Consider the following 18,911-nt stretch of genomic DNA (forward strand, 5'->3'; position numbering starts at 1 on the left):
GAAAATTAGTAAGAAAAGCTTAGGTTTTCAAATTAGACCTGAGCCTTCCCATGGTCCACCCAGTTCTCTGGTGTACTCTGATTCTCCTAAGCTCATCAAAAAGCATCATAAACAAACTGAAAATTTGAGTTTCTGAGTTGGAGACAAGACTGAACTAACCTTGCTCCACATTTTGTACAGCACACACATGTTACCAATCACATTTAGCAACAGTCTGAGAATGTACCTATCTTCATGGTAATTTGTGCAATTTAGGGAAAATCCTGCAGGTTCATCTTGAAATTTGTTAAATTGATACTGACATGTGAACAAAACCTCATATTACAGCTGCTCTGTACATTCTTGAAGGAACAATGCTAGCTTTTAGAAAATGAATATGATGTGCAGAATTATTTTGCTAGTCCGTTTAGCAGGTTATTTGCATGTAACATCAAGCCACTGATCTAGAGATACACTTGAGAGTAAAGAGGCCTGACAAATGTGCACATTGAATTTTAAATTGCACATCACAGATTTCTGGTTATCTGGTCCCTGTGTCATTTATCGCCAATTAAATCATTTGCCATAGGATTTTTACTCATCTTCAATTAGCCTGACAGCTAGGAAAAAATCATTAGCTGCCTTCTGCCTGCTTTTCAGGCACCCATAAGTCTCCATCTTCTTGCCATGGAGGTGGAGAAACTGAGTGCAGAAGGCGCAAGATTAACATCTCTTTGCACGCTTGAGAAAGGAGATGTTGCTTGTGCCCTTTCCCGGCTACCAAGGCCTCAATTATCAAAGCATAAAAGTAGTTGCTAAGTGTTCAGAAGAAACTCGGTTGCTCAAGTACCTGCTTGTAACTAATCAAATATTTAACTGCTCCAGTGGAAAAAGTGGTTTTCAGAGTGAATAYGAGTATTGCTGCATTAAATTTATCCAATGACTTTCCAGAACATTTAAAAATGAAAAATTACAATGTTTACATTAATACAATTTATCAATACACAGCCAAAATAGGGAGACAACAGAAACATGGAATGCAATTGCTCAAACACCCGAAGGGTTTCTTCAAGTACTACACAGGATGGTCAGAGACAGGACTAGAGGGATGCCAATTCCAACTTTTCAGTGCGTTACAGCAGCGTTAAACACTCGGTTACCATGTCCCATACTCAGTGTGCTGCATCCAGCACACATTTCCTGGTAGGCTAAGCACATGTTTGATGCATGTGCAGGTTTCAGTAACTCAAAATATTCATGGGTTTTTACAAGTTCAAGGTATTTCAGCATTTTGCAGCTAGCACATGCAGTAGAGAAGCTTCTGTCTTTAGCAGTGCTCCTAATACACACTGCTTTTGTAGTATAGAATGTCCAAGATGCACCTCTACCCGAAAAAACTAAACTAATGACTGGAATTCTTGAAAAGCTGTAGAATTCTGCCACTTCCAAATCTTTTTTGTTTGAGCACAAGTACACTGGTTTTAAAGAGAGAAAACACTTGTATAATACTGTAATGCAAACAGACAAAAAGACCTCCTAATGCCAGATTTAATCACCAGGTCAAATGAAAAGTGGCTAATGCACAAGCTCTCTCAGCCCCTCCTCCCTCTTGCCTAAATGTCACTCAAACATCTGAAAATAAGGACTTAGAGAAAAAAATGTTTTCTCAACCAGCAATATCTCATAGGGCTAAAGAAGGGGTATAAAATTACAAAATTCAGTAAGTTTATATGCCAGGTGGCATATTACTGGCAAAGTTCAGAAACAGGTAATTCTTCAGTCAGCTAAGTTAATTGATTTATTAAGGTGTGTGTAATAACATTACACTCATTCACCGGTGTTCCACTTTTCATAATTAAATTTAAGTAACACCTTAAAAACATGTCTTCAATTCTCAGCACTTAAATATTATTATATTTAACAATTTTAGATGGTGCTGTGGCTTTCRAAAAAGATAGCACTTTTGAAACTGATTTTTTTATCTACAGCCTGTCTTTTTTTACCAACCAACTTCCATTATAAAAAAATTTCACTGCTCAATGAACTAATACTTTTATTCCCTCATACTCAGCATATAATTTTTAATTTGTTACAATTCTTTCATTGAAATAAATGTTTTGGATTCTGCCAATAATGTGTGTGAAATTTTAACTCCGGTTTTAACCTTCTTTGCACAAAATCAGGGAAACCACGATTCCTTGACAGTAAAGGCAATGATGAAACCTGCTTTTTTTTTCAAGGCCTGATTGGAAGGTAAATAATATACATACCTAAGTTCTCTCCACCCCAAACATCCATCATCATGTCATACTTCCCTAGTTCTTCAAAATAGGATTTGTCCATCACAAATAATCCACCAGCTATCATGGGTGTCCTAAACAAACAAGAAAAATGTAATACTTACAGAACAATCAACTTGGTGTTACTATTATTTGCACATCAAGGTTAATACTTCCTTGAAAAAAACTGGCAATGCTTTTGAATGCAATTTACTTTGCATCTAACACTTCAAATGTTGTTTGCACACATTTCTATGGCATATACAGTGCCATGACCACCTTCTGAGGCAGCTTCCAAATCTTCATTTGCYCCACAAGTTCCTTATTTAAAGGGTGGCAATTTGTGTCACTAATAAAACATTAAAACAGGCGCAGTATTTTTGGCCCTCAAAATATACAAACTTTAAACAAAGTGACAACTACTTTTTCTTAAGGGTAAATAATCTAATAGCGTGTTTTAAACTATTTTTTAAATACAGTTTATTTCTAAGAGTTTCATAATGATCCATAAATATGAATGAAATTTCAATATTGATGTAAGCTACAGTAAAGTTATTCTTTCAGACTCAAAAGAAATGATTACTAACTTAGGTTAGCTGCAAATTAAAATCTACTTGAAAAGTGGTGGTAGAGACATACTTTATGGGAGCAACTGGATTTCCTTGTCGTGCTCTTCTTTGCTCTGGTGTCATGTAATCCCACTTGAACACAAGGTTCCAGTCAAAGCCTTCAAGAAGAAAAGTAGGGTGTTAAAATTACTGTGGTCATCATTCAACTTGTAGTAACAGAATGTTCAGTAACACACTGTAATTTAAATTAAAAAATTAAACTTGCAGAAAATTCTGGGTAGAAAACAAACAAGTAAAAGTCCAGATGAAAGGTAAAGAAAAATGAATAATCTTGAACACCAAATAACTTTGTATTTCTCTTGTCTTTATCTGTTTCACAAAGTAAGAAACACAAGTGTCATCCTTACATCAAATAGAAAACACCATGTGATGATCTTCCAGCCATTACAAATGCTCCCAACAATCTTTTCTAAATAACTGCATTTCCACACTTTAGAAGTGATCACTCTTGGTCTATTTATGTTTACACAGGCTTTATGCAGCACTCTTGGTGGTACTCTGACAGCAAGGGCTCTGTCATGAAGGTCACAACAAGTTATGAAGGTCCCACTTATCTCCTTAACATTCATTTAAATRTCTTACTTTCCCACTGTGTTTTCAAGTGCGTCATTTTTTAAACCTGGGGTAAAGTGCTAGAGCACAAAAATTTTACTTTCCTTATGCATATACATGTAAGTGTAAACACAGCAACAACTGCTCTGGGCCTGTCATGAGTTAAGCACAGAAGCACAAAGATCACTAGAATGAACAAGATCAGTAGGTCATCTATGGCAGCTTTCTACACAACATTTGCTAAATTACCTCACTTAGGCAATGATACAGTGCTGGTATAGGACAAACTTTCAATAGGAAATACTTCCATAACAGTTTTTGTGCTGGATTATGCCCATAATCATGAATATCCCTTAAAAAACTGCACAAGGCCTATAGCCCTCTCCCAGTACATCTAGCAAATCAGACTTATACACTCTGCCTGCTGCCAAACACATTTAGATCCTATGAAGTCATGTAATGAATGATTTCCAGATTTCTGCTGCACAGATGTCAATAGTTTTCATTCTCCAGTATAAAGATAAAGTAATTACTTTGTGAGGAAAATAGCTCAAGTGAACAGACAACAATTACAGTCCTACAAACTGCCTGTCTGCATCTGTAAAGGAGMACAGCAATGACTGATGTAGGAAGTTAAAAACTCCGCCGTTTTCATTTTAATTCTCGAGATACTTAATCACACACAATGCAGAAATTACCCTGAACAGTCTTTACAGCATGCATGCCAACTCCTTCTCTCCATGTTTGAGTATTTCAAGAAAGYGCTGCACTGTAAAAATGAGACTGCCTAACTATTCCAAAACTCCAAGTAGCAAAACAGTAAAATGGCTACAACCTATAGTACTGCAAAGCCTCAAGCATGAAGACCAAAATGAGTTCCAATATTTCCATGCAGTAAAAAAGCCACACTTCATCCTAGATTGCCAGCAAAATTATTTGCATCTGGAAGAAGTTGAAAAACCCACTGTTCTGCAGCAGAAGGGATAGAGACAGTTACTGTGTACGCCAGTGAACACAAGGGGTCTCTTTTGGAACACAGCACTCTCACAAACAGAACACGTGTATAAATTCTCTACCCATTCAAATCTGGTTTTCCGTCTCCATTTTCACAGACTCTGGGAAAAAGCTGCACTCAATGAGATAGTATCAGTAACTCTGTAGAAGGAGTATTTTTAAACACAGCATGTATCCAGTACGAAATTCTATCCAGTGTAAACTGCATCAGAGGCATACTATAAATCATTAGAGCTCAATTAACTACAGTTCATTCCAGTAATTACAGTGTTTCTCTGGGTGGCAAAATCACTTTTGCAAACCCCCCTCCTTCAGAAAACCCCCCAGAAAATCTGTTAACATGAAGTGCACAGATTTTATTCTGGCTAGACTTGGGAATTACTTCAGACGTGTCCATCTAGGAAAAAAAAARTATGTACCATTTGCTAGGTTGCCTGTCTTGGGTGATTAAGTCCTTTCAAAAGGGACCAGGCACAAATGCTGTCCCAGCTGTTTCAAGTCTCCATGCTTCAGCCACACTGTACCTAAGGTTGAAAGCATAGCTTGGTTTCCATGTTTAGACTTGGACCCAGTCAAAGTGTCCTGTGGTGCCAAATGCTGTAGTGCCTCTAACATTGCAATCTGTCCTCTGGGAAGTGACAAGAAATATATTATTCATGTTTCAACTGAACCTCAAATAGCTTGGCACACTGGTATGTGCAAAATTTCTATTAACGTGAAAAAAAGACAGTTTCTCACTGCTCAATCCAAATATGGAGGCTTCATGAACCTTAAAAAAACCCAATCTCTATTGTTTACAAAGGGAGAAAATGAGTACTAAAATGTAATAGAGAAGTGAATTAATTGGGAAACAGTTTCAAAGATAAAGCATGAAGATCTCCCACTTCACTTGGGAAGAACTGAGCGTTGAGCCCAGCAGCAATCAAAGGTTCCAAGGAAAGAATTCTTCCTCCTTCTCCTGCAGACAATAATAAAAGCCACATAATGGTACAGGGATTTCTGTAGTCGAGATTAATGAATAGAYTGGGCAAAGGCCTTAAGGTTTAATAATGTTGGCACACAGACTRGCACAGACCTATACACTGGCATACTGTGAATATATGCACCATAGGTGTCATTTCAAAACATTAATTAAAAGGATACAGAACCTCTCACCTCCAGATAACTGATGATTGTAGCATATGCAATGTTATGCAAATACTGCTTTTATTTTCGTTTACTAAAACCTTGCTGGCCAGTTAGAGACTGGAACCTAAAAGAATAGCCTTGAAACTGTTTTTTCCTTCCTCATGCAAGAAAGTCTATTCAGAAAAAGATGGGACACTGTGACAACAGCACTCTAATTTTTATATCATGGCTCATCTTACACCTTTATGCAGACAGTTCAGTTTCCAGGGTTGTGGGAACAATTACTTACAAATAATAAAAAAATGGGGCAAGTGGGTAGAAAATAGCTGTTTTGAATATTAGATTCTTGTTAGCAGTGCCAGAAGTTTTAAAAATCCGCAATAGGTAAGGACTTTAGCATGTAGTTGTTGTTCTTTGAAAAAGGAGAGAAGATTTTTAAAAAATATTCTTATTTAGGGCTTCACAAGTCTTTTTGCTATTTGCTGTCAATACTTTAGATTACCTAGACATATTGAAACCGTACAACTTCTCAATTTAACAGGGGATTTTTTTGGTCACAAATTTTCATGGTCACATGTGAACCTCTTCACAGTTACAGATCATAGCTAATAAACATTTATTTTTTTAAACACATTCCAAAGTCGCCTTCTTGTTCAGAAGAGTTTCAATTTTTAAGCAAACCAGCATCTTGAAAAAACCTCATAGACACTGCATTGTTGATGGGCTTCTAAACTAGTGAGCAATTAAAGCCTGTGTTATCTAAAAAGAGAATCATAAGCTCTGGCTATTAGTTTTTTCTGATATATTTACACAACCCTACAAACCTTGGAGCAAGTCTTGCATATTGGTAAAAGGCAGCACAAACTYAGAAGAATTAGTATAATAAAGATGAATTTTTAATGCAGAGAAYGATAAGGCCAATTAAAAATCCAAGCCAAGAAACAAGTGACCTACAGAACTTGAAACTAGATCTATGAAAGGAAAGAACTGTATGTTAATTGCCCATTCCACAGCTGCAGTGATTATGAGCTTCGATTCTTGATGGGTTTTTTAAAAATCTGTATTCCAGTACAGGTACATACCGCCTTTCAAATCAGCTGACGCCCCCACGTACTGGAAGTTGTCCATATTAATTACATCAATAATAGGAGACACAACTCTGGTCTTGTCCTAAAATAAATGTTAGAAAGTAATATTGAAATAATGAAATCAATATATAAAGGTTCAGGCAGGATGTCGAACAGTTCAGCAGAGTGTTCAGCAGGATATCTCCCCAGCTCTCCCCTTACTTCCACTCATGSCTCTGAAGAGCCAGTGCTGCGAATAGCACTGCTCAGAACTGCTTCAGAGAGCAGAAACCATAGGATATGACTGGAAATCCTCTTTCTATTCTAGGCTACTTTTTTTCACATAATCCCCCTCTTCTGACTTGTTCTTAAAGAAGGCAGCAAACCTGTGGTTCTAAAGGTAGTCAAGCAAAAAGCCCTTCCATTCTTACTTTTCAAACCAACACATAGAAAAGAAGCACCTAGRCAATTCACATTTTCGACAGAAGCCTCCAGCCATGCAGTGTACTACAGTCTCATTATTTCAACCTCTAAGGGACACTTAGGCCTTTCTGTAATCAGAAAAGTTTTAGGTTAATGCCAATCCATTTCACATTAGATTCATACTTCAATAACAGACACTCAGATAGGAAAGAGAAGCTAAAAAGCACCTCAGATTCATGAATGCTATTAATCTCCAGCAGCCAAGATTCCAGTGGTCCAGGTAACCGCAGTCCTCTATCCAACTGTGGCCCCGTATACTATTCTGAGCAACATTAATTATTTTAGCTGATGTTTTTGCCAAAATAGTTTAAGAAGAAAAATCTTTCCAACAACTCCACATGCACCATCCAGTAGAATCATAAGACCTAAAGTATTCTAAAAACAGACTCAGCTAATGTTAGAAATGCAGTATCATGGTTAAGCCAGTTTGTCTCCATTACTTATTGCTTGCAAAAGTTTTGAGCTGCACAGTTTAACATCATTCAGAAAACAGATAACTTCAGAAAAGTGTATCACCAAATCTGTGGATATAAAAAACAAACAGGAGATACTTTGGTAGCTCTTATTATAAAGAAACTGTTCTCACAGTTAAAAAAAAATATATAACCTAAGTATCTCCATTTTAAGAATTTATTTTACAAATAACAATATCACATATTTTTAAACAGTGGTTCAGCACTGTATCCTCCTTGCTAATCAGTATTATACAGAATACTGATGGGAACCAAATTAGTATAAGACTAGCTTGAGCTCATAAGAAGAGTCTTAAAAGCAACTCTTAGTCAAATGCTTTGCTTGGTCCAATAAGAACCTTTAACACCCATTTTCTTTTATTGAACCTCAACTATTCAATCTATGCTGATTATAATAAGTCCTAATTACATAAATGGCATTTACTCGGTCATTCTGTCTGYGTGAGCAAAAGGTCACGAACTTCTGTATCATCCAAAAGTAGAATCCAAGCAAACCCAAGAGAATTCAAGCTGAAAACTAAACTAAAAGCTGAAGACATATGGCTTTCTATATTCCCTTTAAGTATCACTGAAGCTATGCCACCCAGGCCAAAAATCTGCTTTTATGAGAGAAGTAATATAACATATAACCTGGTCTGCTTCTCAGCATTAATTAGTTTTGTGTAAAGCAAACTAGAAACACAAAACAAAAAAGACCGACCTGTCATATTCCCCCACTGATCACATCTTTAGCTGCTGTGCTGCTAGTGGTAGCCTCCAGCCCACATTTGCAACAGCAAGCAAAGCACCATTTTGCTAACTGTGTTGTACTTGAGAGGCAATGATTATTTACTGCACCATCACTGCAAAGTACTCTGTGTGTGTGTACCTTCCTACATCACTGAAATGCTTTAGATGTACCCCTGCCCTTATTTCAGGCATACTATAGTGGTAGAATTAGGAAACTCCCTTAAATAAGGACTGATGAGACAGAAAATATTCAGCCTATCTAGTTATTCACAGGACACCTATAAGCATATGTCCCGTCCCGCTTGAAAAGAYGGAGTCGGGGAGAATTCTTTTAATAATTCTTCTGGACAAAAAATAAAGCRCAAACACGGCAATATTATATCTGAGAACTATTTATTGATAAAGAAGGGTAAATGTTCCTACCACTTCCTACCAAGGGGAGATAGAAAWGGGAACAAAGAGGGAAAAAGAGAAACGGAGAGAGACAGAATAGCAGACAGATTGTTACCGCTGTACCCCGGGCACCCCATCGACGTCAGTTTGGAAGAAGGAGCGTGTGTGCTGCGAACCGCAAGGAGCCTGCGCGRCTCCCGGGACAGGCTGGGCGCGATTTCCAAACAGCAGCGGCTGCGTGTCCCTACCATTGGCGAAGAACACGTCGCCGTGGCTACGGGCACACTCATGAGATAGCTGCAGCTGCTGTGGGCAGGCTGGGGCTGTGGGCAGGCTGGCTGCTGTGGGCTGCTGCGGGACCCACGACAGTGGCTGCTGCAGGTGGTGGCTCCTTCGGGAAGACAGCAAACATGAGGTTGTCGCAGGGTCGAGCTGCCTCGGGGAAGCGGCGAAACAGAGCACACGGGCAGGACAGGTGTGGACAGGGAAGGCAGGACCACAGGGAGAAAAGGAAAAGCAAGGGAGCAGTGGGAGGCCCAGGTGACCCTCCAGGCGGGTCCCTGCTCCTTCCAAGAACTCCAAAGGAAGATGGGCCCCGCTGTGCCTCGCCCTCCTATTTCCCACGCATTTTTATTCCGCGTGCTGTTTTCCYGGGCATCCGGGCATCTGCCCCACCAGCAAGGCCAGGCAGGGCTCTTGCAGAGCAGTAGGGGAGGCTGTCTGTGCCATGACTGGCTGCCAGGCAAAACCTCCTGAGGGACAGAGCTCTCAGCACATAACACATGTTGAGGCATAAATAAAAATCAGATTCRTCTCTCTCAGCATAAAATACAAAAATTAAAACACCCTTCTTTTTCTCATTTATTCCTTAGCTGAAACTGAGACATCTTATACATCTATGGCCATCTCTAAAAGCATTTTATGACAAATGTGATAAACACATATTATAGTGCTGGCTTTCGCAGAGATTAAAAAAGGGATGCTATGTATGGTGCATCATAATATGATATTGTCTTATTTGTAAAAGAAGTTTAGTTATGTGAACATGATTATGAAATAACTACTGTTCTTATTYTTTTGTAATTTAGATGTAGTTATGAGACACTTTCCAAATACTGTAGAAATTTTTCCATGTAGGATTTTTCCTTGCACATTATAGCAAAACTATACAAAAAGTCGCAGGGAGATGAATGGTGCCCTGGCTGCAATTACACTGACCAAAAGATAAGACAAGGAGAAAGAAATGCATGAGAAAAAGACCTCCAMGGAACCYGACCTACCAGAGGAATGCCATGATAGTTGCTTTGGTATGCATATTAGAAAAATATCTTGTCGGAGTACCCTGTAAAGCATCTATAGTTTGCGGCACAAGGAGTCTGGCTGGCGAGAACACCAACCTTCGGATGGACTTAGCTGCATGGAAAGGTCAGGCGTGTTGGGACCCCTGTTATAAACACTTCTCTATTGACAAGGACTATCTGCTGAAGTTCTGAAATAGGGGTCACACAAACTCCAGGAGCATAAAACAACAAGAATGTTAAAAAGATGATCCATGACAGATTTAAATATGCATAAATGTCTATGAATAGGCATTAGGCTGATGTAACACGGAATGTATTTAAAGAGGTTTCTATCCATACCCGGTGTGCCTCTGGCAAATAGCCAAGCACCCGGTGCCGTATGCTTTTGCTTTTATGTACCCTATTGTCATTTATWAAAACCTTTTAAATTTCACCAGAAGAGTGAACTTCGTTTCTCACAAAGATTTGATTTTTTCAAACAGTTCTACTTGGCAAAGTTGAACCTGGTGGTAAAAGCTGCCCAAGTTATCAGGGTCACATGAGGCAGAGCTTCATTTAGGTTTTCAGCTTATCTTGACCRAGCCACATAAAGCAGGTAGCATGTTGTCTATACACATTCGAGATTTCCTCAGGCATTTACTGCTGGTCTGATTATTTCCATCAATATCAGTGTGACACCACATTTAACACCACTTGCTACATCTAACATATTATTTAAACAATTCCAACTGTTTTTTGGACAGCCAAATACACAGGCCAGGTCATGGGCATTCAGTCTGATGTATAACCTCCACACAGTTGGCTTGAAAATGTGCTGTTCCTTCCGTGACTTGAAATTACAGGATTTGCTCAGCAGCAAAGCAAAAAAAAGAGATTTGTACATTCTTAAGGCGATGCTTTGCGGAGCATTAAAAAGTTGTTAATGCAGAGCCTGCTAAAAAAGAGCTTGTGGGTCTCCAAATTACAGWGTTCGTTCATTGAAAAGACTACAAAGCAGTAGATGGCTTTAATCAGGGATAAATAAGTGCCTTGCTTTAGGATAATTTAACATACAAAATCTCCTGCCTTCTAATGGAAGGCTCAACTGGAAAACCATGTACTTCTTGGTGAAGATAATGAAAAGAAACAGCCTATGAACACTGCAAATCTCTAGTGCCTGAAAATTTCTGGCAAACTATTTCATCTTGACAATTTATAAGGAAATTATGAATGCACTAGCGAGTTGGACTTTATATATTGTTCTCATAAACCATGAGAAATTATCCTCGAGATTCTCCATGTATTACTTCCCCTTACTGAAAATCTCAAGACACTTCAAAGGTTAAGCTTCACAACACACTTAAGAGAAAATATAAATATTTTCCTTTTAGCATTGTGTCAGTTAAAAGTCGACACATTCAAAGTCACAAAAATCTGAGATAGACATGAAAAGGGAAGCCACATCTCATTTCTTAATCTTAGTTATTTCTTCCTTTTCAGACCTTCTTTGCTTAAAAATACTTTCCAAAATGTGACAGAGGATTTACTGCTATGCTWTGAAAACAGATCAGTTCTGTACCAGAATTTTTCCATTTATTTTTCTCATACAATTGCTGAATTGTAAGAATAGAATGTCCAAGTTTTCAGAAATTTGAAATGGAAAAAGCCAAGTAGACAAGTGCCCATGAGATCACTAGCAATTAAAGATGTTTTCAGGATTGTGTACATTTATTATTATATTGACATTTTTGAGGAATCAAAGGGCTAACTTCCACTGTCTCTTCATTTAATCACATACAYACACACACCAAAAAAATCTAGAGAGCATAAAAAGTAGCCTTAGGAAGTCAAGCAGAAAACCACTCCTCAGGAAGGAGCAAAGAAGATATAGCAGCTCCAGGCTGCACCACTTTCTGTACACATTCTGAACTCTGAAAGTCACCTTGTCTATATGTTGCGCCTGCTTCTGATGAAATTGCCATAGAAAAATCCCTAGCAGAGTCAGGCCCCTCTAGAAATGCTAAGCAAGCACAGCTCATGAAAAAATATTCTAACCAGGAAACCATCTTACAGAAGAAAACTGTGGAATGGATCATGTTTCAATTGTAGAGGAAAGCTTGCTACCTCAGGTGTCGGAGGCACAGCTTTCTAGAGTGGTTACAGCACATGAGATGGAGTACTACAAAACTGGCTGGATTCAGACTGTGTCTTGGAAGTTATAAATTTCTATAGTGCAACACACATAWCTAATCGCCTAAAAGTCCAACAGAAATAAATGCCCAGCAGGGAATTCCGGAACAAAAAGAAAAAAATAACAAAACACTTCCCAGATAAATAWTAGATGCAGCTGCACATTAACAAACAGTATTAACAAACAGTAGCCCTGACCTGAAAAAAGTTACCCATGAGGCCAGAGCAGAAAAGCGTTCACATCTTTTTAACTTCTTGTCACTGAGACTATCAAAAAATGCTGCCAATTAACATCTAGTAACATACAGTCTGCCCTGTGAGTAGAAGGAATCCATTTAAAATAAYGAAGAACTATCATATGCTATTATGGGAACACTAACCATGCCTTAATTATTTGAACAACCAGAAAGCTTAGAAGCTGCTTTATCAATCCCCATACCTGTTGGCTGGTAATCTTCACAGATGACTGGAACTAACTGGATTTCTACACTAATTATTTAACAGTACATCAAGTTTTTATGAATGGAAAAATATGTTCATACAGTTGAAAACAGTTCAGCGGCACACGATTACTGTCTATCATGGCGACAATCGGAAAGAGCAAGTTTTGAAGGATCTAATAATTCACATGCTACTAAAAAGTAGCTGCCACAAAAAGCAAAATACGCACCAGCTTCTCCAACTAAATATACCCGGTTCTTCACAAAATTTCCAGCAATATCATAAGAGGTTTTATACACTGTTACAATGAAAAGGTAACACTTTTTCAAATTCCTATCAGTTTCAGAAAGACAAATGAGTATACCCTGCAAAAAGTCATAGACAAAAGAAAGAAGGGAAAATTACTAAATAATTGTATTATCAATTGCAGGGTTTTGCTGACCAAAATGACCTTTCTCTTCTGATTTCTTGAATAAACAGATGTTTCAAACCATTTACACAAAAAGCCTGAAAACAGTTCCCATATCCTAGAATTCATTAGTGCAGCAAGCATTCTCCACTTCTTTTAGAGATATGTCTAATGCCTTCAAGTTTATTTTCCTAGTTAATAGCGACAGCAAAATTCCCCCAACCCTTCTGAGGCTGCAGTAGTTTACATGGGTACAAGAATAGGAGGAAGTGCTATGTTACTCGTGCTCAGGGGCTTTGTAGACCCTTCACACTTTCATAGTGTCCAGGTTCGAGCTGATTAAAGTTATTTCTACTCCAAAACAGAATTTCAACTGCTGGTATGTCTTGGGCAACTTGCAGTATTTCTGGAATACTCAGTAAATAAAATAGGCTGCAGCCARTTGTATGAGGTTTAACAAGGCCAAGTGCTGGGTTCGGCACTTGGGTTACAACTTCATGCATTGCTGTAGGTGTGGGGATGCTGGYTGATAGCAGCTGAACATGACCCAGCAGGTACTCAAGTGGCTAAGAAGGCCAGTGGCATCCTGGCCTGGATCAGCAACACTGTGTTGCCGGCAGGACCAGACAGTGATCATCCCTTTGTATTTGGCACTGCTGAGGGCACACATCAAATCCTGTGTCCAGTTCTGGGCCCTCACTCCAATAAATTCATTGAGGTGATGGAGTGAGGAACCCAGAGAGGGGTAACAAAGCTAGTGAAGGGTCTGGAACACAAGCCTTTTGAGAAGCAGCTGGGGGAGCTGAGGGTGTTTAGCCTGGAGAAAAGGAAGCTTGGGRGAGACCCTATCACTCTCTGCAACCACCTGAAAAGAGGTTGTAGCCAGATGGGGATTAGTCTCTTCTTAAGGTAACAAGCATAAGAAAGTGGAAATAGCCTCAAGTTMCACCAGGGAGGTTTGGACTAGATACTAGGAAAAACTTCTTCAATGAAAGGGTGGTCAACCATTGGAACAGGCTGCCCAGGGAAGTGGTGGAGTCACCATCCCTGGAGGTACTTAAGCGACATGTAGATGTGCTGCTTCGGGGACATGGTTTAATAATGGACTTGGCAGGTGCTCAACTTACAGTTGGACTCAATGATCTTAACTGTCTTTTCCAACCTATGTGATTTTATGATTCTAAAAGCATCAGGGAACCAAACAGAATAAAGAAATTCATCAGTCATCAATTGATACCTTCTTCACTGGTGTACTGAGTATACGGAGTTTACTTCCTTCTCACGCCCCCTTTCTGCTTTTGGGGGAAATGCAAAGGAAAGCTTCAGGTGGATAAATGAAACACTGGGCATTAACAAAACAGAATAGATTAGCAAAACCATTTTGATCAGGAGCATTTTGGACCCAAATCGCTCCAGGAAGACTAGCTTTCCAGAACGGGAATGCAATTAAGAAAGAATAAAAACCCTGTTGTCTTGAGTGTTCCTCAGTGCTTTTTGGAATCGTTCTTCACTTCGTTCAATTTCCACTTCAACCGAGTTCTTGCAGAGCAAGTTAACAAGTATAACTAACCCCTAGAGAAAATGGTATATACTCCCTCTCAATCCTCTCAATTGCTTTTCCAGGACACAGACTAAGCATCATTTTCATAGACGCTGAGAGTCTCTAGTTCCTGCTAGTTTCCATGAGAATTTGGTTTCACAAGTCATCCTCTCTCCTATCATCACACTGAATCTCAATGAGMCATAAAGATTCAGGTAAACTGAATCACACCAAGATGGTATTGGTAGAGGAGAATTATAATTTGCTCTAAAGGTTTTCAACTTACTGAGGCGGTTCCCAAAGAACCAAGGAGGCATATACTTGAATTGCTTGCAAAGATAATAAATATTCAGATTTTATGTTCCTGTGTTCACAGACTAAATGGAAAAAGATATGTTTTAATCACAGAACACTCCATTCATCTCCATCATCTTAAATCAAGGAAAAAGCTTCCTTAGAAAAATGCATAAAATTAATCTAGTATAAACCAGATGGCTTTAAAATTTAGAAGCTGCTTCTTCAGGAAATTACTTTAGAATTCTTTACTAACCTCAGCTACTCTTTCCAAAAGYGGTTCCAGCCAGTGTTCATTGCACTCGCAGTGACTATCCAGGAAGGTCAACACTTTTGCTTGTGCTGCATCTGCCCCTCTGACACGTGAGCGCATCAGGCCTGAAAAGTAAAGATAAAAGGTTTTAAATACTTCCTGAGGAAAACAATCAACAGCAGTGAGAAACTATTGCATTCCAAGATAGTCACTAGTTAAATTACTCTAACTCAAACAGGACAAACACATAAGATCCATTTTCAAAATCAGATGCTAGTTAACAATTTAGTGAAATGACTTCTCACAGAACAKAGTTGCTTGGTTGTAAGCACCCAACCTACTGCATGCTATAGCTTTCCATCTGATTTAAGCAAAAGAATCAAAGAACCTTTCCAAAACAAGGGATACACAAGTACAGATGGGTCTGCATTATCTTAAGTGGTATTTACACTGATAAATGTTACTCAAGATCGGACCTGAAAACCAATACATCTCCTACAGTTCTATTATAAAAGTGAGGAAAGCACCACCATTAACTTATCCTCCCCATCTTTTTGACACCCCCATCTTGGTTCTTACCAGAGTCTGTCCATTCTTCTATTAACTCRTTCCAGAAATAACTGTGCTTCATTAATTCCCACCTGAGAGCTTTACCCCAATCCATTTGAACTGTCTTTCCTCTGTGATTACRGCAATTCTTTTGTTTTGTGGTTTGTTTGGGGTTTGTTGCTTTTTTTAAATAGATGTCTTTAGGAAGAAAATTCTGGTAAAATCAAATGGTCCTTTTCCTGTCTATGTCTCAATTATATAGATACTCTCACTGATTTACCCTGCTCCTTTCCTTCCTTCCCTTTTACTATTTGTTCATTGGATGACCTCAGCATTCTTGAAAGTCCCTTGCTATATATACACATACAGCAAGCTTCCTCCCAATTCCTTCACAAATTTCCTCCCTACTTTTTTCTATTACTATTCAAAATTTATTTCTTTTTGTCCCACAAGACCAAAACCATGTCTTCTTTTCTTTCTTTTTTCTTTCTCCATTGTTTCCCACTAAATCAATTCCGGTTTGTTGGGGCGTGTYCCCCCCCCCCCCCCCCGACTGAAACACTGTAAAAGAGTCAAGCCTATTTCTTACCATTTCCTTTACAAAATAAATACACAAAATATGACTACGCCAAACAGAATACAAGATGCTTGAGAGGAAAAGCTTGTTTGCTCTGTCCAGCATTCAGTAACYGCCTCATCAAGATCCTTTTCCTATCTCTTATTTCAAGTGTGAGCACTTCACTGTTGCAGATATGCCCTGTGCTCTGGCTCTCTGACATTTTACACCTTATCTGTGGCACACTGGCTTCTAACTGTAGCTCACGACATTATGTCGTTTCCCTGATTACAGCCTTTAAATCTGTTTTGTTCAGTTTTTCCACATCAAACATTCCTCAAGCACTATGGCTCTATTTTTTTTTTAACTTTTCAATTCCTCCTCCCAGACCTTAATACTTCTAAATAACATTGTTGTAGAATCTACTGCTTCGCTTTAATTCTAGAGAAAACACATAACACTGTTTCTAATTTCAGATTTAGTGGCAAAGAAATGGAGGTGAGCCCTATGGTCATTGAGTCCTTCACAATGACTTTTATGCTTACAACAAAGAGAGCTGAAAAGTTTCCAAGGACACTTTTATTCTGTAGACTACCATACCCTCCACAGCACATGTGTTCCCATAACAAACTATGAAACTACAGATAAGACTAAAAGTTACTTTATTTCTGAAAGRAAGGAATTTAATGTCATACCCTTCACTGATACCATTCTTTTACTCTTTTTGTTTTAAAACACACTGCTTTCCTCTATTGCTCACACTACTAAGTTACTCAACATCCTACACAGTGGTTGATTTTACCAATTCTCTTACACTTTAATTTTTATGTGCAATATTTAATCTTAATCTCACAAAAATACAAAGTAAACTAATACTCTGCCTTCAATCTGCAGTTGTTCTTTTCTGACATAGTAATAGATCTGTCAAATTATATTTCATTTCAGATATACTGATGAACATTCCTAAGTATGTATTTGTATATGCATTACAAATTAGTATTTATATTTACTAAGAAAACAAACATCAAAAAGGTGTTACTTCATTCTATTTTTTCCCTTAATTATCTCCATCTTTAAGTGCTGCACTGAAAAATTACRTTAACTTGCTCAGAACCTGGCAATCATGGCAAGTCACAAAAAATCTGCTTTCTTACTAAGCCTTTTTTTTTTTTCCACAAGTATATTCCAAACAGAATATTTAAACACTAAGAACCCATCAGGTATTGCAATAAGTTTAATTATGGGACAACACAGGCTTTGTGTATGTCATTTCCAGTTCCTGACAATCTAATGATTCCAGCTCCTCCCCAGGCCAGGCTGGTAGTCTAGAAGATACAGTGCTTATAAAAATAAACAAGCACATATCAGCTAATCCAGTCAACTATTTCAACTGTCAAATCTCAGTTATTATTTCAAGCAGCTATAGAATAACAGTTGCCTGTATCTAATACTTCAAACTCCGCTGTCAGTTACGTACTGACTGAAGGGCTCAGTGATTGGAAACCATAATTTACAAAGCAACATAGAAGAAAAYAAAAATGTAAGACAAATTTGTCACAGGGCACACCTGCTTCAGCAAAACCATACTTGCTCCCAGCACCCCCGGCTGCTCAAACCCTCTCAAGTTAAAACCAATTGTTTCAATTTCAGGCTGTCCATCAACTAAATTCTTAAAATTATATCTAATAAGGGAACCAGTAAAAGAAGAGGGCTATTTTTAAGCTGCATCATTTCAAACATAGACACATTTTACAGTAAGACCCTGCATACAATGGGAGCAGATTAACTAAGGATTCAGTGCAGTAAGAGAAAGGAAAGGTTGAAGATTTAATGCAATTCCTGAAGGAAGCTTTCACTATAAAAGCAAAACAATGTGCGATTGTTTCTGTATTGTGTGCACAATCACAGTTACTGTTTTTACCTGAACAAATACTTTTAAAAATTCCTTCCACTAGTATATTTATAAAGTGAAAATCTCCCCTTCAATATGAAATATGAAGCAGAATGTTCCTTCAAAAGACTTGATGTAAACTAATAGACAAGGCAGTACAGTGGAATTTGTATCTTACTCCTCCAAGATTAAGCCTACCTTCCCGGCGATCATTTCGAAGAACGCGTACTTTTTCAATTTTTCCCAAGAGWGCACCATCATCAGCTTTAAAACAAAAAACAATTCAAATAATTTAAAAGAATATCAAGCTATGAGAACCACTTTGAGATCCAACATTGTATACTGGAAGAGAGGCTGTCTTCAAAGAAAAACAAAAGCTTTGTAAGTGAAAAAGTTTGTGGTCATAATTAGTGACTCATCTCAYAAGAAAAAGAACAATTACCAGGCAAAGAAATTATTATCTTCATTATGTTAGTCAAACCTAGCTTAAACCTAGCTTAATTTTACAGCTGTGAAATAATTTTATTTAATTTGGCTTACTTTAGACAGTTTCTACACTGCATAGAGAGAAAAAAAACTTTCAAATAATCYATTTCCTTAGCATTTAAGAAAGCTCACTTTCTAACAAACATTAAGACAAACCTGTCCTAGGCTAGCTAAAAAAGTAGTAATGTGATGTGGGTTAAGATTTTTCCCCTTTTGTTCCCTTTCTTTGGGAATTTTTTCTTTCCCATTTGTTGCTGAGATACACTAATTGCCAGGTCATCCTTTTGCTGGCTGGG

At 38.1% G+C, this 18,911-nt stretch overlaps 1 protein-coding gene across 1 annotated transcript in view; it reads right to left on the reverse strand.

Annotated features, from left to right (window-relative positions):
- Positions 1-18,911, reverse strand: part of GALNT2 (polypeptide N-acetylgalactosaminyltransferase 2) — a 96,410-nt gene that overhangs the window by 12,584 nt on the left and 64,915 nt on the right. Inside the window, exons 6-10 of the mRNA XM_057368413.1 lie at positions 18,328-18,393; positions 15,137-15,258; positions 6,664-6,751; positions 2,898-2,985; positions 2,250-2,353 (exon numbers count right to left, since the gene is read on the reverse strand). Of these exons, the coding sequence (XP_057224396.1) occupies positions 2,250-2,353; positions 2,898-2,985; positions 6,664-6,751; positions 15,137-15,258; positions 18,328-18,393 (468 nt within the window). The remainder of the gene's footprint in view (positions 1-2,249; positions 2,354-2,897; positions 2,986-6,663; positions 6,752-15,136; positions 15,259-18,327; positions 18,394-18,911) is intronic.

The sequence above is a fragment of the Malurus melanocephalus genome, unplaced genomic scaffold (genome assembly GCF_030028575.1).
Source record: "Malurus melanocephalus ecotype Western Australia unplaced genomic scaffold, MMel_1.1 scaffold_92, whole genome shotgun sequence".
In the NCBI taxonomy this organism is placed as follows: domain Eukaryota; kingdom Metazoa; phylum Chordata; class Aves; order Passeriformes; family Maluridae; genus Malurus; species Malurus melanocephalus.